The sequence below is a fragment of the Puntigrus tetrazona genome, chromosome 7 (assembly GCF_018831695.1).
Source record: "Puntigrus tetrazona isolate hp1 chromosome 7, ASM1883169v1, whole genome shotgun sequence".
Taxonomy (NCBI): Eukaryota; Metazoa; Chordata; class Actinopteri; order Cypriniformes; family Cyprinidae; genus Puntigrus; species Puntigrus tetrazona.
In genome coordinates this window covers 7,119,708-7,143,866 of record NC_056705.1, presented here as the reverse complement: position 1 = coordinate 7,143,866, position 24,159 = coordinate 7,119,708, and the positions used below count along the sequence as shown (strand labels likewise).

General features: G+C 38.7%; 1 protein-coding gene across 1 annotated transcript in view; it reads left to right on the top strand.

Annotated features, from left to right (window-relative positions):
- Positions 1-24,159, top strand: part of LOC122349534 (titin-like) — a 55,500-nt gene that overhangs the window by 4,808 nt on the left and 26,533 nt on the right. The window contains exons 3-5 of the mRNA XM_043245616.1: positions 276-545; positions 1,332-1,589; positions 3,619-3,888. Of these exons, the coding sequence (XP_043101551.1) occupies positions 276-545; positions 1,332-1,589; positions 3,619-3,888 (798 nt within the window). The remainder of the gene's footprint in view (positions 1-275; positions 546-1,331; positions 1,590-3,618; positions 3,889-24,159) is intronic.

The window sequence follows — 24,159 nt, the reverse complement described above, 5'->3', positions numbered from 1 at the left end:
ACTAAGTAGAGCGGTCCCTGAACATAGAAAAAACTGGAACTTAACGGGGAAAGAAAACGACATAATTAAGGACACACCTGAACATAATGACACGATTAACTGGAAGACAGAAACTAAGACACAGAAAAATATTACCAAACAGTCCTAGAACGTGACACTGAAGACTGCAGTAATGATCATCAGTTTAACGTTGATCACTGCAATAAAGTATGTTTTTAAAAATATTAATAATATATTTTTATTATTTATTTATTTATTTTTTGTTCTTTTCACAGAGAGACCCAAACCTGTAGTTGGTGTTGATCCTGATAGACATGTGTTCGGAGGAGAGACGGTTACTCTCACATGTGACATACAGCAGACAGGAGACTGGGAGTACAGCTGGAATAAAGACAACATACAAGATTATATCATAAGACAAGACCAGAAATATATAATCAGATCTGTGGATTGGTTTCATAGTGGTGTGTACAGCTGTAGAGGAACTCAGTCAGAAGCACCAACATACTCTCAGATGAGTGATGGAGTTACTCTGACAGTATCAGGTGAGAGTGTTTAGCTTGTCTTCACATCTCTTTAACTCAAACAAAGCAGGTCACCAGATAAGTTTTACATGTCAGTTCAATCATGTTCTAGTTTCTAAACAGATACTGGACTATCAGCTGTGATCACAGTGAGCGTGGCAGAGAACATTAGGTTGTTTATGATCATAGAAAGAGATAAATTGATAAATTGTTCTCAATCATATGAAGGTCAGGATAAGGGTCTCCTGAAAATAAACCCCACACCATAATCCCCCCTCCACCAAACTTTAAACTTGGCACAAAGCAATCAGACAAGTACCGTTCTCCTGACAACCGTTAAACCCAGACTCATCCATCAGATTGTCAGATGGGGAAGCGAGGAAGCGTCTGCTCTAGAGTCCAGTGGCGGCGTGCTTTACACCACTGCCCCAGCAATAAAAATAAATACATAAATAAACCTTAAATTAGCTGAAAGCAAGACGCACTGAATTCATGTGAAGCTTCAGTTTGTTTGGGCTGACAACTAAAGAAAACAGGCCGAAGTTTTTGCACTATAAAAGAGAGCTTGTGAGTTACTGTGAGTTTTTTAGGTTACATGAATATGTATCATAATCATCTCACATTATCTTCAGGATTATCACTTCTGATATATATCTGAATACTGCTCTCCTGAGACTTTAATAGTATTTTCTCTTGTTTTCTGTATTCATCAACCAACTCATTAATATATTGAAAAAGACACGCATCTGTGAAATATGACTAATAGCAGCTATAAGTGAACTCAGCACTGCATCTCTTCACTTCCAGATAAACCTCAGCCGACTCTGACTGTAAATCCTCAGAAGTCATTGTTCACTGGAGACACAGTTACTCTGAGTTGTGATGTGGGACAGTTAACTGGATGGACTATTCACTGGATCAAAGACTCAAACACTGACTCTACAGGTGATGCAACTAAAACAATCGAGTCTGTGAGAGTCTCTGATGGAGGAAGATACCAGTGTAGAGCAAAACGAGGAAACTATGACAGCAAGAACAGTAAAGCGGTTGATATAACAGTAAAAGGTAAGAGTTGTTTTACTTTCTACTTTTTCATTAGAGTACAACTTGATATATTTGTTACACACTACCAGTCATTTCTTAAGAAGTATGTTCTGGTCACCAAACCTGTATATAGCTGAACCAAAGTGAAAACTGTTTTCTTTATTAAACATTTTCTATTCAGATAAAATTTTAAAAGGTAATTTACAGTTTTTCTGAAGTGCTAACAATTTTGCAAACCATTCATATAGTTTCCTAGCAGACATATCACCCTGCAGCCAAAGACTTTTATAATGACGGGAACATAATACTGTCAAAGAGCAGCGTTTTTCAGATGAGATATTAAACTGAGATCCTGACTCTCTGTGGCCATTAAAAATCACATACCACTTAAGAGTTAGGGTGTAACCCCAGTGTCCTGGACAAATTCACGTCTGAGCCTCATGGCCTAATAATTCCCATATCTACTGATTGGCTTCATCTCTCTGTGTCTTATTTATTAATAAGTGTATGTGTTCTGGTGCAATATGGCTCCCATCTGATCATCCAGACAATGCTGCATATCGGTGGTGAATGAGATCCCCGCAATGAAAGCACTTCATAAATGTGAGAGTCGGGTTATCTTCTCAAAAGATCATAGCTTTTGACGAATTATTATTTATTTGTGAAAAGGTCCGTACACACATTTCATGAAAAAAATTGTGCATACGCATGTTTTACGAATGACTCATTGTTTTTTTACCAGACCAGTCGAGTCCAGTACACAGACACACACAAAGTGTGTGATATTTAACTTTAAAGGGGACTATTATGCCATTCTTCAAGATGTAAAACAAGTCTCTGATGTCTCCAGAGTGTGTATGTGAAGTCAAAATTGTCTGATTTCTATGACAACCTTAGCGTTCGTTTTGTAAAACTTATTAAAAGTGCCACTTTTAGGGTTTGAGATGAAACACAAAGTTTTTGTCTCTTCCCCTTTAATGCAAATGAGGTGGCGCTCAGAGGAAGAGGGCGGAGCTTCAACAGCTTGCGCTCACTGCTTGCTTTTGCAAATAAACACTTTAATATCAGTACCAAGTCTTATCTCTACAGAAAACAGAGTTGGTTAAAAAGTCAATCATCTGATTGTACCGTGTATAATAATACATTTTATAAATTACACAGACGGGGGCATGGCTTGATAAAAATAAGTGTATTGCATGCTATTTTAAACTTTGAGCCCCATTTGTGATTATGAGCTTGACTAATTACATTGATCAACTTCACATTGCTTTCATATACACTGTGTTTATGCTAATAGGGCAGAGAGCGTCACAATGGGCAGGACTTTTTCCCCTCGGTGTCGTAAACATAGGAAGAATCTGAAACAGATCATTGGTTTAATTGGTTTTATAAATAAATGAATGAGTGGATTTTTACCATTAAAGCCTGGTTGTTTTCTCACACTGAAAAAATGATTTTTGCATAATAGGTCCCCTTTGATGTGCTATTTATATTTGATTTGTCACTTAGTAACTAAATTATGCACATTTTTGGTTACCTGAGAAACTTTTTTACAGTATAATATTATAATTATTTCTGAAGGATCATGTGAATGTCACACTACACTGTACTGTACTACTCTTATGTGTGGGTTTATTTAAAGACTATTTTTGTATTAATTTCTGCTGTGCTTTCTTGACAACACTGTAGTCACTATTTAATTAATACAAAAATAGTCTTTAAATCCAAACAATGATAAACCCACAAATAAGAGTAACACACACACGTAACATCTCAGAGAAAACTAAGTAGACCGGTCCCTGAACATAGAAAAAACTGTAACTTAATGGGGAAAGAAAACGACATAATTAAGGACACACCTGAACATAATGACACGATTAACTGGAAGACAGAAACTAAGACACAGAAAAATATTAACAAACAGTCCTAGAACGTGACACTGAAGACTGCAGTAATGATCATCAGTTTAACTTTGATCACTGCAATAAAGTATGTTTTTAAAAATATTAATAATGTATTTTTATTTTTTATTTTTTTGCTCTTTTCACAGAGAGACCCAAACCTGTAGTTAGTGTTGATCCTGATAGACATGTGTTCAGAGGAGAGACGGTCACTCTCACATGTGACATACAGCAGACAGGAGACTGGGAGTACAGCTGGAATAAAGACAACACACAAGATTATATCATAAGACAAGACCAGAAATATATAATCAGATCTGTGGATTGGTTTCATAGTGGTGTGTACAGCTGTAGAGGAACTCAGTCAGAAGCACCAACATACTCTCAGATGAGTGATGGAGTTACTCTGACAGTATCAGGTGAGTGTGTTTAGCTTGTCTTCACATCTCTTTAACTCAAACAAAGCAGGTCACCAGATAAGTTTTAGTTAAATAAGATCTCTTTCTCTATCTTCTTACTTGCATACATGAGTGCTATAAAAAAAATATTTTGTCCAGATTTGTCATAACTTCAACTCAAAAATATTTAAAGATATTTTAGTGTATCCGTCCAGAGTTTCTTGATTAAACACATTTCTGTGACTGTATGTATCATAACTGAAATGAAAATATTCTAATTCCGGAAGAGCATATAATAAAGCTTCTTAATGTAATAATATTAATAATAGTATATAAAGTACTGTTACTATTATTAATTCAGTAATTAAAACATTGTAAATATAAAGTCAGGAACAGAGTAAAATCTTACGTGAATTTTTAGCAAAGCTAAACATCACAAGAGCAGATACAGTAAAATGAATGAATATTTCCATAAAGTAGTAATAATTAAAATGTATCATCTTAAAACACAAAACTCATGGCACTGTATCTGTATTATAGTTTTTATGATCATGATAAAGTGACAGCACACACCAGTTATAGACCTGAATATTATAATATTTATTCTGTCAACTTCCCTGTACACAAGTTTAAGAAGTACACTCTTAAAAGTAAAGCTTCATATTCATTGTTTCATAAAGAACTTTTAACATAAAAGGGTCTGTAGATTATTAAAATGTTCTTCAAAATACGCAAAAAGTTGATTTTAAGATCCGTTCATTGAATGGTTCTCTGGGCACCAAATATGACTTTTTTCTGCATTAATATAACAACAGACTCTTTAGAGAAAAAGGTTTTAGGGAAAAAATAGTTTTGATGTCTTTACATTTGTTTAGAGCTTTAATAATAATGTACACAAAAAAAGATATTTCATCTATAGGTTTACTATGTCCTTATTTGAGGAGATTTTGACTCAGTTTCTTTAATGAAATAAAAAGACATGAATGAACTTGCATAAGCTGATTTATCAACTGATTTAACTTCACTGTAGATAAAGTTTCCAGAAGACCTTTAATAAAAGACACATCACTCTCTTCTCCACATCAGTGTTACACAAATACAGAAACTCAGATCAGATCATGTTTCTGAATAGATCACTGAAAGACCTCTGTCTTCTTTCTTCACAGATTCACCCAGATCTTCACTGACTGTGACTCCAGACAGAACTGTATTCACTGGAGAGAGAGTCACTCTGAAGTGTGTGATTGAGTCTTACAGAGACTGGAGAAGGAGAAATGGTTTGATATATGACTCAGGTTCTACCTGGCCGTATGAGTGGAGATATGAGTATAAAAGCAGCAGTGGAGTTGTTCAGAGTTATACTGTAAATGGAGACACTCTCACTATTAAACAATCTAAAATATCTGATGAAGGTGATTACACTTGTAAAGGAAACGTAGAAGGAAGATCAGTCTCATCAGAATCAATCTCCGTTTCTCTCAAAGTGAAAAGTGAGTTAAATATCATCGTTCTCCTAAACCCTCTGAACTATGTCTATATATCTAGTTGAGAGACTGTTGTTGTTGTTTGGTCCCTTTTAGGCAAATCACACTTACAGTCACGGCCAAAAATATTGACACCCTTACAGTTCTGTCGGAAAATCGAACACTTCTTTTAGCAAATTGTGCCAATTTACAAATGTTTTGGTTTGTTTACACTGAAACAACACAAAAAAACGGAAGAAAGTCAAAGTAGATAATTTCACATACATTATAAAAAAAACGGAACAAAAATATTGGCACCTTGTCAAAATTGAACCGGCATGAAATGATTAGCAGCTGTATTTAGCAGAGTCTTGATCGATTACCTCCACCAATCACAGCATTCGGCACGGCTGTATGTGAGTGATGTCACTTCCCAGTACAAACACACCCCCTAGTATCGTCCCGCCCCCTCACTTTGATTGACAGTGTCTATGTAGACATTGGAAATTCAAATGCAAAAGGAATTTTGATTGTATTTACCTTTTGGCAGGTTTTCGCAAATTAATGGCAATTAATATTACTATTTAAAATGACAGGCTTATAGGTCATTAGACGTGACAATACAGTGATGAATGGACTTTGAAATGCAAGATTTGCAAATGCATCTGGATTATGTCACAATTTCAAAACATTATAAAATCTCTGTATGACAATTCTAATAGTTCTGTTTTCTTAGGAGGAGGTACATCACCCAGATTTAATAATAATTGTGGCCTAAAACAGGACTGTCATATTTTATATTTTTGTCAAATTAAACTCAGCTCTAGGTTCTTGTGAAAAATAAGAGATTTTTTGACTAAGGTGGAAAGCATTTCAAGATTAAATTACACAGCATACACAATTGCTATTTAAAATAGAGCTATTAAAAATAATCAGATTAACTTCACATGAAAAAAAGAAGACCAATAAAATTATGAAAAAGAGATGAACAATACAAAGATATTGATTAAGATTCTCTAAATGGGACCCTTAAAATTAATTGGTTGAAATCCATTTTTAACAATAACAGTTTCTGGTTTCATATTTAAGAGTTATTCAAGATATCAAGGTATATGTTTTTTACTAAAGTGTAACTTAAATTTTCCCACTTTCACCAGATTGCATGACTGTATTTTTATACAATATTATTAACTAATATATACTTGGGCTTTTTCTCTCAATACAAAAAGAGTCACTTTGAGTCACTTGTTTTTATCTTTCTTCACAGATTCACCCAGATCTTCACTGACTGTGACTCCAGACAGAACTGTATTCACTGGAGAGAGAGTCACTCTGAAGTGTGAGACTGAGTCTTACAGAGACTGGAAAAGGAGAAATGATCTGACATATGACCAGAGAAATGACTGGACATACTACCAGACACCTGACTGGAGATATGAGTTTTATAAAGACAGAGTAAAGTTACAGAAGTCTGATAGTTCCAGTGTAACTGATGATACTCTTATTATCATAAAAGCTACTAAATCTGATGAGGGTCAGTACTGGTGTAAAGGACAGAGAGAAGAAAGACCACAATCATCTCAATCAAGCTCTGATGTTTCTCTCTTTGTTGTCGGTGAGTTAAACATCATTATCCTCATGAACTCTCTCTAATATCACATATCTATAATCTAAACAGAGTTTGTTCAGAACAGAAAACTCTTACTGATTACTAAAATCAACTTTTTATGCTCTATTTTAAACCATTTTGATTTTAATCCAATAAGAACAAACCAATGCAAACAAAATTATTTAAATGATCACATGACATCAATTAATAGAAACTGTTCAATTTAGTGAAATAAGATCAAACTAGATCATTATATTTATTCATTATTTTATTTATAATATATTTTACTGTATAATGTTGATTTCCTGATATTTATTCATTTAGCAGAGGCTTTTATTCAAAGTGATTTATCATAAAGAGACAAATAAACACAGGAAGTGCTCATAATACAATATTTCAGACATAGTTCAGGTTAGTAGAAGCTAGACAGGAGGGGTTAATGACAAAATGTTCATTCTGGGGAGGAGTATCCCTTTAAGTAACGATAAACAAATATACAGACCTTATGTCTTCTCGGGTCGGGGGTGTTCTGGAAAGTGATTTTGTGTCTCTGTGATGATAACACAAGATTACCTGAAGATCTCAGACTCATAAGAGTGAGGAAGTAGAGCCTGTGACTGCTCTAGACACATTTCTCTTGACCTAAAAATGAGATATTTCTAAATTCTAGCTTTTTTTCAGCTGTACAAAAGAAACTTTTGCTGCTTGATATTCAATGTTTTTGTATATTGGGACATTATTTTAATATTTTATATTATTTTTGATCACACTGGTTTGTAGTGAAACTCTTTATTTAACTTCTGTATAATGAACTGAAAGTTTCACTCATAGACTTCTGTGTTGAAGAAAAAGGTGTATATGTAAGAATCAGTGTCTTAAACTTGAGTCGGTGCAGGGAGAGGAAGATTTTATACAGCCATCATTTTGCAGCACACTAGACACCGTTATGGAACAATAGATACATAAAAGTTAGAAACAAATCATTGTATGACAAGGACTGGATATCAAAAAGATTCCCTTCAAATTCTTAAAACTAAATACATAATCTCCCAAAATGGGATAATTCCATCCAGTGAGTATGAAAGACTTAGATTTGGATTTGACTTTAATAAATCTATATTCTGTGATGACACTGAAACCATGGATCATCTGTTTTTTCATTCTGTGTATGTGGATACTTTATGGTCTGATATCCATGTTACCTTGACAGCTTCACCTAAAAGACATTATCTAAGAACTAATGAATAATAGCATGATTAATAATAACATGAATAAAAGATGATTCTCGGGTCAGTAGCGTCTTTATGATGGGAATATTTTATATTCACAAATCTAAATATTTAAAGTAAAACCAGCCTTTTATGCTTTTCATAATGAGTTTATACAAAAGGCTCTTATACAAAAGTCATTAAACTGATGAAAGATAAAAACACAATAAATCTGTTCTTGTTATTATTTCTAATAAAACCTAGCCACAATATTTTATAAAGTACAAATACTCTGTGATTTGTAATTTCTGGCTCTTCAGGATCTGATTGTGTTCTTGTTCTCCTGTAGATCTGAAGCCAAAGCCTGAACTCACATCAGATCCTGAAGGAGCTGCACTGACAGGAAACACAGTGACTTTGACCTGTCTCGTGAATCTGGGCACTGGATGGGACTTTTACTGGAACAAACACACACTGACCTCTGAGACAAAGACAGAAACAAACTCCTCCAGAGTGAAGATTGATTCAGTGTCTGATGGAGGACAGTACCGGTGTAGAGCTGGAAGAGGAACACCAGTCTACTACACACAATACAGTGATGCACTGTGGGTAAATGTTACAGGTGAGAGAGAACATATGTGATAAATATACAGATCAAAGACAATATCTTCAGAACTCCTAAATTTTTTTAATCCAAAATAAATCTGTGTTTGTACAGAGAGCCCAAAAGCTGTGGTGACGGTACGGCCTGATAAACACGTGTTCAGAGGAGAAACAGTCACTCTCAGATGTGATATAAAGTGGGGAGGAGACACTGAATGGACGTACAGATGGGAAATAGAGGGAACAAACTGGTATAAAGACTCTGCTGGCCGATGTACAAAAGAGTGCAGCAGCAGTGAAACAGATGATCAGAAACACAGAAATGCTGTCAGTTGGTGTTCAACACAAGACTTGATCCTCAGCAGAGTTGAAGACTTTCACAGCGGTATCTACACCTGCAGAGGACAGAATAACACTCAATGCTCTCAGCGCAGTGATGCTGTGACACTGAAGGTTTCAGGTGAGTTTGTGTGTTTGTTGATTGTCATCAGTGTGAACAGCTTCTCTCTCTATAACTGCTCATGTTTTGTTCAGCTGAAGCTCAGGCAGCAGTGCGAGTGTCTCCACAGCCGTGGCTGACTGAAGGAGACTCAGTGACTCTGATCTGTGAGGTTCCAGGCTCCTCTACAGGCTGGACGTTCAGCTGGTTCAGAGAGGATGATGATGATGATGATGATGATGATGGTCTGTCAGACAGCAGCAGAGGAGCTGGAGACTCTTACACTCTCAGTCCTGCTGCTCTACAGCACACAGGAGTTTATACGTGCAGAGCAGAGAGAGGACGACCGGCCTTTTACACACACAACAGTAGCACACAGCTGCTGTGGATCACTGGTGAGTGTGTGACTGTGTTTGTGCTGCTGTTCATCTCTATTTGTGTTTCAGTACAGTCTCTGGCACGGGGGGAAAGACTAGTGTGAACCAGATCAGCATCAATATTACTATTAAATACACACTTTAAGGATTACACACATATAGTCTGTCAGTTTTATGAGTGATGTTCTTGTTTTCAGGTAAATGGTCGCATGGTCTCTCTGAAGGTCAGTCCCAGCAGAAGTCAACACTTCTCGTCTCTCACTCTCTCTCTGAGCTGTGAGGATCAGAGGAGCTCTTCTGGATGGACAGTGAGAAGATACACAGACAGAAAAACTGAAGATTGTTCAAAACAAACAGGATCTAGATGTCGAATCGACTCTCTCAGCACATCTGACACTGGAGTTTACTGGTGTCAGTCTGAATCTGGAGAGAAACATCATCCTCTCAACATCACTGTACATAGTGAGTCCTGTTTCCAATCACTACATCTACACATATTCTAATCTATATTCTAAAGTCTTTTAGTGAAGTCTCGTTGGACTACATGAAACTAGTGAAAACAAATAATAAAACACTGAAAGCAAGCCCTGAACTGTTTTGATATGTTCTTACTATATCCAGTAAGCTCTTGTATGTCTTGTGTTGTAGATGGTGAAGTGATTCTGGAGAGTTCTGTTGATCCTCTGGTTGAGGGAGATACTCTCACTCTACGCTGTTTACATCGATCTACAAACTCCTCCATCCTCGGAGCTGATTTCTATAAAGACGGATCACTTCTCCAGAATCAGACGACAGGAGAGATGAACATCACGACTGTCTCAAAGTCACATGAGGGTTTCTACTACTGTAAAACACAGAGAGGAGAGTCACCCAAGAGCTGGATCTCAGTCAGAGGTGAGAGACGGTGGAGATCAGTCTCTGTGAAATCATTTGAGTTTATTTAAACTCAGTAATGTGCTTCTTTCTGTTTTTCAGTGTCACGTTCAGATCAGATTTCTGTCTTCAAAATCCTCAGTTTTCTTCTGGCAGCTTGTCCGTATCTGCTGTCGACGGTCGTGCTGCTCTTCAAATACTTCAGAGAGAGAGGTAAGACTTCTGTCTGAGCCGTCACTCAAATCATACACATTACCTCTTTAACAAATTTCATTCATTTAAACAATACTGCAGAGGAAACAAAACCGAAAGTGTCTAATTAGACGGTGGAAATAAATGTTTTGTGTGTGTTTTTCACAGTTTCATCTAATGAAGATCAAAGCCAGTACGATGTAACGGAGGAAGAAAGTTAAATTGATATTCCATCCATCCTCCAGCAGTCCTCTCGTCCTCTGGAGGGTCACATTAAACTGATTATCCCCAGTGTCTCAGACTGAAGTCATGATTTCTGGATAGACAGATGGCTCACTCATACTTAAAATAATTAATTGTCTCTCAAACGGAGCACTGGAGCTTTTGGCTCAGCTAGGAATCAAACTGAACACTTTCTTCATTTCCGAGCAAAAATGAGTCCTAAATGTTTAAAATAAAATTTGAAAAGTCAGCTGAAGACCGAAACTAGTAAACTGTAGCTCATATAAGTAAATATTGCTATCAAGTTGTATGTTATATGCATTATTTAACTAAAGTTTGATACAATTGTAGTCTGTTCTCATTTCATAGGCTTGAAATGAATTTAGTGACTTTATCGTGTGATGTGTTTGTGCTTGTAGTCAAAGCTTGATAGTGTTTTCTGTTTTAGATGACTTAAGTAATAAGCAAAAATGCATGTAGTTTTATTTTTTTATCATGCTCCATGTAAGATAATTACTCCTAAAATTAATGTTTATATTCCAAAGAGCATTGTAATAAATAATATTGTTCATGTAATTAAAACTCACTGCCACATAGTAGTTGTTTAATGGACATGTTTGTGTGTTCTGTGGAGTTTTATTGCTAATGTCTACTTCTGCTGGATTCGTTTTACAATTCCTCCTGGTTACCTGTCTATGCACGCAGTGAAGATCCACGTTTTGCCCTTTTAGCGTAGATATTTCTTCCTGGAGAGTTTGTTTAATATCCCTTAAAAAATGTGATTGTTACACCCCTGATAAGGGGAGAAATCGTCATAAATAAGTAAAGTACTCGTGCTGCTGTCTCTGTGTCAATCTGTATCGGTTATGACACACAACACAGCACCCGCCAGCCACAACCTGCAACATTTGATCTCTATCCCTACTGGATACTCCAAAGAATGCACTCAAATCATTAATTTTTAACTTTTTTTCTTTTTTTTAAAGGCAATTCGATCCCACTATTAAACACTAATTGCATTACTTTTTATATGATCATATTGATCTGTTTTCTATAACCTCCTTTATTCTTCTGTGTGCATAATTAATGCATTACTGCTTTGTACTGTTCAGTAATTTATGAATGCGTGGCCTGCTGAAACCTGGCAGTGATTATTCATATACAGTGGGCGAAGACACTCCTAAAGATTTTTTTTTTTTTTATGTCAAACAAAAATGAATTGTTTCCAGCATAATTATCATAGTTTTAGAGACAGTAATATAAACTATGTAAAATGTCCAAAGTTTTCATGTTATTAGATTTGTAACAAAAATAAATAAACAAATGAAGAAATAAAATAATAATTTTAGCCCCACATGAACTCATCTACGGCAGTGATACATTATTATTTTTCCCTGAGAGCTGCACTGATAGGACTCTATAGATTTTAAAATCTATTCGATGTTTGATAGGGAGCCAGTGCAGTGTTGACAGAACCGGGCTAATATGATCATACTTCCTAGTTCTAGTAAGGACTCTGGTTGCTGTGTTTTGGACTAGCTGAAGTTTGTTTATTAAGCGTGCAGAACAACCACCCAATAAAGCATTATAATAATCTAACCTTGAGGTCATAAACGCATGAATGTACATTTCTGCATTAGAGTTTAAAAGCATAGGTTGTAATTTGGATATGTTTTTAAAATGGAAAAACACAGTTTTATAGATGTTTGAAACATGATTTTTGAAGGAAAGATTGCTGTCAAACAGCACACCTAGGTTCCTAACTGATGATGAAGAATTAACAGAGCAGCCATCAAGTGATAGACTGTGTTCTAGATTATTATATGTGGGGGTTTTAGGTCCAATTATTAGCACCTCAGTTTTTTTCAGAATTTATTTGTTTGTGTGTTATGTGATTGGAAAGTCAAACTCATGCCCAGATCCGTTGCTACCTACTCGAGGTAAAGCTAAAATCAGATAAATGAGTAAAGTCCAATTGATTTATTTTGCTGATCACAGAGTAAATTCATATTGGTAACATATATTTAAATGGCCCTAATACGCTGGACGTATTAGGTGATTTAAAGGTATATTTGAATTTCATACCAACGTGAATCTTTTAAGATTCAATTCCCTAAACTTGAATTAAGAGCTAATTCAAATGATAATTCATAATTATCATAATTAATAAAAGGTATAATCCTACATATTATGGTGTAGAATAAAGGCGGGCAGGATTTGACTTTCAATTCATAATTCATAAATTTGTGATTCGTGATTTCTCTATTTTATCCGGAAGAATAGATTAAGACACAGAGACAAATTGCTGTTATTTTGTACCTTTATTTTGACATGCGAACACGTAAAAGTGCGTGTGATTTGTGAAGACTTTGTGAAAACTGCAGTAATTGTAATATTTGTCCATAGAGACAGAGATCCGCGTTAGAGCGCGTTGAGGGAAAAAACAAGTGTGTTCCTTGTTTATTTTCCATAAGGCCTTTGTTGATCTATAACAGTGCGAGTTCCACTGTCATATGAATCTATTTCCTCCCTGGCAAAAGCTTAGAAGTAGCTAACTAAGTAATCATTTGCCATTTAGTCACAAGAAGTGAAACCGAGCGTAACGCAGAGAGCGTCAGAGCGCGGAAGGTATATGGGAGAAGAAACTTATTGATGAAGTAAGTGAATAAACTGTGCAGACCCGCCGCGGTCCGATGACGTCATTGTTTGATTGCACTACATGTATGTAAAAGTGCCTCACTTTTAGCAAGTGAAGTTGTCAGTGCTAGACGAAGCTGATTGAGTTTACTCGTTGCGAAATACGCCGTCATTTCGGGTGGGCCGAACTCGTATAATAGCGAATTGCACGTTTCCATAGCAACCACTCAGAAGTCCTAGGACGCCGTTTCCGAGTTAACTTCAAATCTGTTTCTCTTACCCTTAGCATTTCAATGATACGTTGCCATCAACAAGTACAACTGCGTTTATTAATCTTAATAACATCAGGAAATACTACCAATTTTCTGGCATTGCTAATGTGAAACCTTAATGTCATTTACTAAATGCATTAGGTTCATATTCATAAATTGCAACAATATTTGCTGATTCATTTGATTATAATTGCTTTGAATACTTTGATAATTGCACTGAATTTGTAATTATTAACTGCTGTTATGGATTGAAAATTTTAATTTCAGCTGTTGATTTGGTTAATTATAATTGCATTGATAGTCGTGATAACACATCACTTAAATATAATCCCTGGTTTGGATTTTTAATTTCAGATTTAGCAAATTAGGGTGGCTCCCCTACCTAATTGCTATTTTGTGGATTTATTTAATTATAATTGCTTTATAATTTAATACCAATATCATAAATTTTCAATTATAATCGACTTAAGCCTAGGTCTTAAGTCTAGGTCTAAACCCCTTTGCTAAAACCCATTTGGCTACACCCATAAGTAAGTTAGGGCCTATTCAACCCTCAGGTAACTTAACTTATCACACCAACACAATAAGACCAACGCTTAGGTATCAGGCTTAACAGCATCACACTTTGTCAACTTTGTTTACAGTGTAAGCAACTTTCTCTCTCTTCTCTCCCTTCTTGTTCCTTTCCTCTGATCTGACTGCTGCTGCTGCTTGTGAGATCGCACCTGTGGGAACCAGGAAAGCAAAGAATTTAATTTGAGACATTTCTGATCAGTATCGGGTAAAACTTGACGACATTGTTTCAAAATTGTTCATGCTCACAAACCTTCCCTTCTCAGCGTGTTATCCTACCCAGCCGAAACCAAAGTCGATCGACGAGGAATCGTAAACACGACCCCAGGAACAATCCACTTGGTGCACGGAGTCAATCTAACCAACTAAAAGCTAACACTGTCATTGCTATTGTTTTATCCTCGCCCGGAGGAGATTACCAGCTCCCTAAGTCACACCCTCATCGCTACCCTCAAACTGAGTGACAGGCACGCCGCAGATCTCCAACAGGAGCTGACATGCACACAGCAACGCATCAAACAGCTGGAACTGGAGGCTCAGGAACAACAGGAAAAGCTGGATAAGGAGGGAAAGGACACCGAGGAGATCACCACGCTCAAAGCCCTCGAAACTCACTTGAACGAGTCAAGGAATGAGATCAGTCGCCTAGAACAACAGCTGGACTACGTCAAAGAGGAATCTGACAGTGTCAAGGAGGAACTCAGACACGCTACGACCTGAGCACTGAGCCACCGAGGACACGAGAGGCACCAAAGTCACCCCTGCCAAGTAGGACCGGGTCTCCTGTTTAAAATTTAAATATATATATAAATATAAAAAATTTGTATAAAAAATAAGTGTGCAAAGTATAAAAAATGACTGTTTCAGGGAGAGATTAAATATCTCAGTGAACACCGGTGCTAGCTGGTCAGCACAGGCTCTCAGAACCCGACCTGTGATGCCGTCAGGTCCTGCTGCCTTCCTGGTGTTCACTCTCCTGAATGCCTCCTTACGTCGTGCTCCGAAATGGTGAACGCGATTTCCTCTCCGGCTCTCTCGGCGTGCATGCTGTTCATCATACCGCTAGTGGCGCTAGCGTGATTAGCTGCAGCCTCGAAACGAGCATAAAAGTTATTTAGCTCGTCTGCCAGAGAAGCATCCGCGCTCTCCACTCTGGAGATTGGCGTTTTATAGTCAGTCATGTTTCTCAGTCCCTGCCAAAGGCTCATAGAGTCACTGTGTTGAAACTGTGACTCTAATTTCCTCCCGTAGCGCCTCTTTGCCTCCTTTACCACTCTGCGCACGCTGTATGACGCAGCCTTGTATTCGGTCATATCCCCGGTGACTATCCCCGTGTTATAGGCTGCGGAGCGGGATCTCAGAGAGTCGCGGATAGTTTTGTCTACCCACGGCTTCTGGTTGGGAAACGTCCTGATGATGGTTTTTTCTACCGTGTCATCCACTAGTTTCCCGATGAATCCCACCACCGCTTCCGTGAACACATTGACGTCCTCGGAGCTACACCTGAACATGGCCCAGTCTGCGTCATCCAAAGCGTCCTGCGTGTTATGCGTCCTGCGTCCTTGTGTGTTATGTGATTGGAAAGTCAAACTCATGCCCAGATCCGTTGCTACCTGCTCGAGCTAAAGCTAAAATCAGATAAATGAGTAAAGTCCAATTATTTTATTTTGCTGATCACAGAGTAAATTCATATTGGTAACATACATTTAAATTGCCCTAAAACGCTGGACGTATTAGGTGATTTAAAGGTATATTTGAATTTCATACTAACGTGAATCTTTTAAGATTCAATTCCCCAAACTTGAATTAAGAGCTAATTCAAATGATAATTCATAATTATCATAATTAATAAAAAAGGTATAATCCTACATGTGATAAAGTCACATCAGCTGCCACCGCTGGGAAAGCAGCACTAAAACACACTCGCACATACACGCATGCACCTGTTTACTCCATCCACTCATCGCATCCTCCCTTCTGTTTTCAAATTCAAATTCAAATTCAAATTTTATTTGTCACATACACAGACATACGTAGTACGACATGTAGTGAAATGCTTTTGGGCCATCATCCCATCCACATACAGATACAAGATGGGGGTAGACATGACGGGATGACAGAAATAAAGAAGTACAGCATTACATGAGGAGAGGTGAGGCGAGAAAAAAATAAGCCAAACCCAGACTGTGCTCCTAAGGGACCACAGTGTGGTAACGGGAAAAAAAACACCTCAGCAATAGAAGCACATAGTTTAGACACTTTGACAACATGTAAGACGAGGTAAGTCTGGGTAGTTGGGGTCCTCCACTGGCGAGCAGTCATCCTTCTCTGGCAGCCATCGATGCAGCGCTTGATCCAGACCCGTCTGCCAGGCAGGCGGAAAGGTGGGGGTGAGGAGTGCGAGAGCGTCTTCACTGCTGTGATCTGCCGGGGGAGTTGTTTTTTCCAGCAGTGGCCTTGGCCGAGGCCAGTGCATGGTACAGGGAGTCAAAACCAGATAAGAATGGAATTTGTTTAGGCTTGGTGCGAGTAGTCATAGACAATTTACCCGAACTACTCTATTGTCCATCCTGGTCCATTTTCCGAAACAGAGCCTCGAGCTTCCCCACGATGTTATCCAAAGTGCGGTTCACAACCACAGTCTGAGTCCTGACAGCTCTGCCCACCGCTTCAATTAATCCAGGCAGCATTGTGGGGCTGTGGACAGCTGCCCTCGTTCTCTCAATTTGTCGATAAACCAGGGCTATGCCCAATCCGATCAGCAATAGCCCCGTGATCAAGGTTCTGAAAAGAAAGATATCTTCAATATCCTCCACGGAAAGAGGCTCCAAGCACACGAGACGCCACTTCTCCCACGCGTCCATCGAATACCCAGCCACCATCGTCCCGGCAGGACAATCGGGTTCCCCCGAACCCACGCTTCTCTTCGAGAAGATGGTGTCAATTGCGTTGAGAGACCAGTTGATCAAATCCATGTTTTCAGCTGGAGAGCAGGGCAGAGAGAGTCTCTCAAGTGGAGAAAAGTAGACACAAGACGAGACTAAGAAGCACAAGCAGGCAAGGTCACGGGTAGGGAGAGGGAGGAAAAACACGTCCTACTCCGAGGACGGGCAGAGAAGAACAGGAACAGAACTGTTGCCACTATCAGGGTAGAGGGGGCACATGCGATACTGATAGTACATGAACATTTTCCCGTTTCAGCACTTCCCTGTTGTTCATATTACATTTTACGTAACACTTGTCCTATTTTGTCCCTGTGATGTTTGTCTGTGTGGGCATAGTCTGTCTTCTGGCAGGAAATCTAGCTCTGTCCAAACCGAACACACGAGTGGCGGCTGATTATGACGTCACAGCCTTGCCGTGCTGTGCCGCGCAACCATAAGCTGGCGAAGCCATTGTCAATATATGATTAAGTGTTTATGTGTGTATTTACGTGTGGAAGTAATGTATTAAATGTGTTAAGTGTTAAAGGATTGTATGTCGATTTTATGTATGTAAAGAGGGTTGAACTCAATGGTGGATAATGAATGCCAAATAGAGGTGATATTTGTGTTTCTATAAATATCAGACGTACCTGCAAATGGTACTACCCCAAAAAAAGGGGTGGAGTTTGGCCTATATAAGCGAAGGCCAAACTTCAGGACAGGGCTTGTTTACCATGTCAACGCAAGAGTGCTACTGTGGTGCCTTGAGCTATTTAAAACTCCCTTTGTATTTGTATACCCCCTTGTTTGATACATGTTTGAGACCTGTTGTTCTCGCTGTTGAAGTATCATTTTACATCCTTTCACGGACTTACAGAGTCGGCATACCCAAGGAGATACTCACAGACCAGGGAGCGAACTTGACATCACGGTTGATGCGGCAGCTAAATAAATACTTGGGCATTACAGCCATCCAAACGACTCCCTGGAGACATTTAACCAAACTCTCAAGAACATACTGCTGAAGTTTGTTGCAGACACAGAACAAGACTGGGACAAGTGGCTACCATTTGTTGTCTTGGTACCCCAAGCATCAACGGGATTCTCACCATTTGAGCTTCTCTGTGGATGGCAAGTACAAGGACACCTGGACCTGCTAAGAAAAGGCTGGGAGGAGGAACCTGCATCCAAAACGGTCGGAGAAGGGCATTGTGCAGTATGTGCTAGAAATGCGAGACCGTCTAGAGCAATACAGAGAACAAGCCAAAGAGAACCTACAAGAGAAGCAGAAAGGACAAAAAACATGGTATGACCAGCACGCCAAACTACGGCAGTTTCAACCAGGACAGTAGGTATTACTCCTGTTGCCCATTTCAATGAGCAAGCTACTACCTAAATGGCAGGGGCCATACACCGTGGTCTGCAAGATGGGGCCAGTCACGCATGAAGTTTATCATCCTGACAAGGGCAAGACCAGGCAGACCAAGAGGCAAATTAACTGGGTTATCACTCGGGCAATGGCCAACTGAGACCCCAAATAGACAAGGTGGAGGCAATCCGAAGGAGCCCACAACCAAGCACTAAGAAGGAAGTGAGGTTTTTCTTAGGACTGGTGGGCTGGTACAGGAGATTTGTACCAAACTTTGCCTCCTCTGACCGGCCTGCTGTCCAATAAACCCTGATAAACCCTGTTCCCTGGACTGATGACTGTGAGGAAGCTTTTAATGACATAAAAGAAAAACTATGTTCTAACCCAGTTTTCCAGAGTCCAGACTTCACACAAAGGTTCCTGGTGCAAGTAAATGCATCAGCAACAGGGATTTGTGTGGTCCTTGCCCAGGGAAGTGCAGGAGATGGTCTATCCGTAAGTAAACAAGTGATTGTTTTCAGACCTGTAATGATTTGACATTGATGTAACCGGCAAGCTCCAGTAGTAATGAAACGATTTGATTTTAAACTTGTTAGCCTAACATGTATAAACCTAAATTTAAAAATTAAAAAAAATATACAAAGTCTTATTAGAGGATTCTGCTTTGGATGCCATCTTGTGGTCAGTCTGTGCTTCTACATGAGCTTGTGTTTACTCTAGTATTTGTAACAAAACAAATGTAAAATTGTTTGGCTGAATAAAAACGTGGGTACACTTCGAGTGGAGACACTCAAATTTATTTAGAGAGCAAAATATTCCCAAGTTATTTTGGCAAAAAAAGAATCTTTTGGTGTAACTGCTCTTCATCTCCAGTCACTTCTGGTGTGGTCTGCTTTATCGCTGCAAGGTAAATTTCTCACATCTTTTTTCTTTTCTGTGAGATGTGTGACAGTTTAACATCTGCTTGTTTGTCGTGTCTACTTTTTCTTGAAGACTAAGTACTGTGAAACTGTTGCTGCCTCTTGGCATGTGGTTTAACACATTCAGAGTCAGTTCTGTCCCTTAATCCAAAAGCTGTAACTTACAGTGACATTTATTTAAATAAAGTGCAGTGAGATCACATTTATTTTAATGGATTTATTTGATTAGTTGTTTTATTAGCTTAATTATCAAGAGAAACAGCTAAAATGTTGTCCCAAATCGCACACTTCATGTACATTTATGGTCTTCATGACAATAAATGTACTACCAGTACATTTTGACCTTATGGCACTGGTCTCAAACTCAATTCCTGGAGGGCCACAGTTTCTGCACAGTTTAGCTCCAACCTTAAACAAGCACAGCTGATCCAGCTAATCAAGGTCTTCAGGAAATGTTTAGAAATGTTCAAGCAGGTGTGATTTGGGGCTGGATCGAGCTAAACTGTGCAGAGCTGTGACCCTCCAGGAACTGAGTTTGAGGCCACTGTCTTATGGGGACATTTTTTGGTCCCCATGAAGAAACAACCTTATAATCATACAGAATGGAGTATATAAAAAATCTGAAATGGCAAAAAAGTGTAGGGTTAGGTGTAGAGTTGGTTTAGGGCAATATAAAATATGGTTTGTACATTATAAAAACCAGTGCAGCTATGGAGAGTCCTAACCTGCAAACCTGTGTGCGCGCGCGCGCGTGTGTGCGTGCGTGCGTGCGTGCGTGCGTGCGTGCGTGCGTGCGTGCGTGTGTGTGTGTGTGCGAGCGCGTTTGTGCGTGTTTGTGCATGTGTGTGTGTGTGCGTGTGTGTGTGTGTATGTTGTGTGCAGCAGACTTCTACCCAACAGTCAAAGTGTCATAGCCGCCATTAAAGTGTGAACTCAGAGGAAGACAGCGAGAGTTTAGGCAGCGATGTAGCAATTGGCATAAATATATTACTTATTAGCAAGTACAGCTTATTAGCAAGCAAATGGGAACAAATCACTTTTTAAAGAAATAGTTCACTCATTAATTACTGTGATGTCATTCCAAACCTGTAAGATCCGAGAGTTTTCTGATCCTTCACTAAAACATCACATTTAAAACCCAGGAACATTACTTCAGTAGAGCTGTGAAAGCAGCTCCTCGGTGCTGCGGGAGACACCGGTCCGTCTCTTCTTACTTTAACTTATTTTTGTTACTTTCAGAGAAAGTCTTTGTATTACAAAGCATTTTCAGTTAAAATTGTCGGCCACGATGTCAGCCTAGAATTCTCGAAATTTCAATTATTCCTAATTATTATGGCATTATCTCTCTCTCTCTCTCTGTCTCTCTCTCTCTCTCTGTTTCTCTCTGTCTCTCTCTCTCTCTCTCTCTCTCTCTCTCTCTCTCTCTCTCTCTCTCTCTCTCTCTCTCTCTCTCTCTCTCTCTCTCTCTCTCTGTCTCTCTCTCTGTCTCTCTCTCTCTCTCTCTCTCTCTCTCTCTCTCTCTCTCTCTCTCTCTCTCTCTCTCTGTCTCTCTCTCTCTCTCTCTCTCTCGGTCTCTCTCTGTCTCTCTCTCTCTCTCTCTCTCTCTCTCTCTCTCTCTCTCTCTCTCTCTCTCTCTCTCTCTCTCTCTTGTCCAGTGTTCAGTGTGTTCTGCAGACCCTTCTCTCATGTGTGGTTTAGTATCAGATGGAAGTCACAGCTTTTTGTTGGTTGTTTCTAAAAGTAGCCAACGTGATGAAAGCTCATAGTAACAGCAAACGCATCACATGCTGCACCGGCTTCTTCAAGCTCATCATTAAAGACACATTGTTGTTTGTGAATTTATATTTTCAGAAGTAGTTTGAGGTAAGAAAATGACAGAAAATGTCTTTATTTGAAAAGGTCTGATGGCTGTGGTTTGACTTTCTGCTCTCTTTCTGCTCTGTGGTTTTAACCAGACTGAGGAAGGTATTTGCGCCTTTTCTGCATCTTTAGGTTCATTAACCTCAGCACACTATCAGACGAGCAAAAGATTCACAGCAACATGAGCGTTTAATATCATTGACTTCCCTTTATTATAATTCCATCTGTCTTTGTCCAGGAAGGCCTGAATGAAGCACCACTTCTCAGTTCTAAAAGTAACTGCTGTCACAAAGCTTTTAAAGAGGAAGAAATAAACATTTTAAATCTTGCTGTAAAATCACTTTATAAACCTTACGTCTTATTTATGTTTGTGTGTGTGTTCTATATAATTTTTGACAAAAGTGACTTAAATGAACCTTACATGCCTTAAATGAACAGGCCTGCGTTAGATGTCACATTGTGATTACTTTGTATTATGTTCTGTACATTATGCATGTGGCATCGTTCAAACCTGAGCTCTAACAAAGGATCTAGTAATTTGTGACACATTTTTTCTATTTTTTTTTTTATTTCTAGGTAGGGGTTTGTCTCCTCCCTCAACTCCTCTTGAAGTGTGAAATTTCTGTTTAAACACAGGAAGTGTCTGTTTTAGCGCACACAGCACGGTTTAACACTTTATTCATGTGTCAGTATGGGGTCCGGAGCACTGCCTCTCATACTCTGTGAGTATTTTACTTCTTTTCTGCTTTTAACACAAAGTGTTAATCTTAATAATGGTTGTGCTGTGTTCAGGAGAGTCTCAGTTATTGTGAGGTTTATTGTTTAAATGTTACGTGAACATGCATTTCTTTGCGCTGCATGTGAAAGATGGACTCAAGATTGGTTTGTTGTGATACTCATTCTAATTATTTTATGCACTTCAATGAAATCAGTTTGGTGTGGTATGATATTGTATCTTTAAATAGACCCCCATCAGAGCTTCAGAACAGAAGAGTTTGAGGGCAGTGACTAAACATGCAAGTTTCTCTATTATGTTTCCTTCTCTGCGTTGTTAATTGAAAATAAATTGTTCATAAAATGACCCAAAAGTATTTTTGAGCACTTATGTCATAGTTTAAAATGGCGTTCATACTGCAGGTAGCCATGTGTTCAGCCTAAGCAATCATGAAATCATGTTAGTTCTCCTTGCTGGGAGTAGTCCACTGATGATTCAAACTCTGAAGTGTTTCAAAGAGTTCACTGAAATCCATTCTTCCACATATGAATGATGATTTGATTTGAAGTCTTGTGCTTCATCAGAATGTTGTAAAGTTCCTTGTTCACATCTGAGACGGTTGTTTGAGGATAGCAGCATGTAGTTGTGGTCCTGCTACTGATGTTTCTGTTAATGGAGTCCCCTATTATCAGAATACTGTGCTCGGCTGTGCTCTAAACTGAATGCTGAGCTCCTGTTAGTAGCGATGTTAGCTGATCCACGTTTCATCTACACTTGGTACAAACTGCTGAGATTCACTAGATTCACGGGACTCACTAGATGTATGCTGAGGGGGTCAGTGGTGATGATCTGCTGATTGTTCTGCCTGGTTTAGGCGTCCAGCATTTAACTTTGTTTTAAGATCCACAATCCTTTGTAGAAGTTTGTGGCAGTTCCTGCAGCAAGTAGACTCTACAAGAGGCATTTTCTTTCTCGTCTGTTTGAGGCAGCTGTGTTTTCCCGTCTCCGGAATATAACCTGCTGGCAGTGGGAGGCAAAAGACTTTTTCATCTGCTGAAATAAAAATTGCAGAAAAATCTGAGAGAAGTACAGAAATAGAGACCAAAGTAAGCAAGAACATCCAATGAGTAGCGAAGCCGGAACCATTAAAGTGCGCTACACAATGTGAACATTCAGCTATACAAGATGCTATAGCTGTCACTGGCGTGGCATTGTTTTAACTGTACATCATTAGGGCCTTTCACACTGCAGGAACCTTTTCATAGCAGCCAAACTAACTGTGGAACTACCCAATTTTTGGTGTGTTCACACCACAGGAACTAGGAATGGTTTAGTTTCAGGTACACTGTTTGGAATAAATTAACTAACTAAATTAGCTCCTGATTCAGAGTAGGTCTAAAACAGTTCTAGGAACTGTCAGTGACATAAGTGTATGCTGACTGGCCAAACGCATGTGAAGCACCAGCTAACCGGCGTTTTTTTTAAAAACCTTGTAAGCATATTTACTTCACAAACACGGAAAACAGCGATAACCTGTTGTTTGCAGTGTTATGAAATCCACTATAGCATCTATAAAGACAGCCTGCATGCTTTTAATGTGGAATTAGCCACAGCACGACAGAAGTTTTTCTCAAACCTTATAAATAGTAACCTGAACAACACCCGCACTCTTTTTGCTACGGTTGAGAGACTGACAAACCCCCCAAGTCAGATTCCCAGTGAAATGCTTTCTGACAGCAAATGCAATGAGTTTGCCTCATTCTTTTCTGAGAAGATCGAAAATATCAGAAAGGCGATTAAAACATCAGATGATGTAGAGATATGTCAGATTCAACCACAATTTCAAAAAGGAGTCACTATGTGTGTTTTTGAAGCAATTGATAGCAAAACTTTGGAGGAAGTAGTACAGCACCTAAAATCCTCAACCTGCTGTCTTGACACACTTCCCACATCCTTTCTCAAAAGCATGTTTAACTGTTTAAAATCTTAGAAGTGGTGAACACATCACTTCTTTCTGGGACTTTTCCAAACTCCCT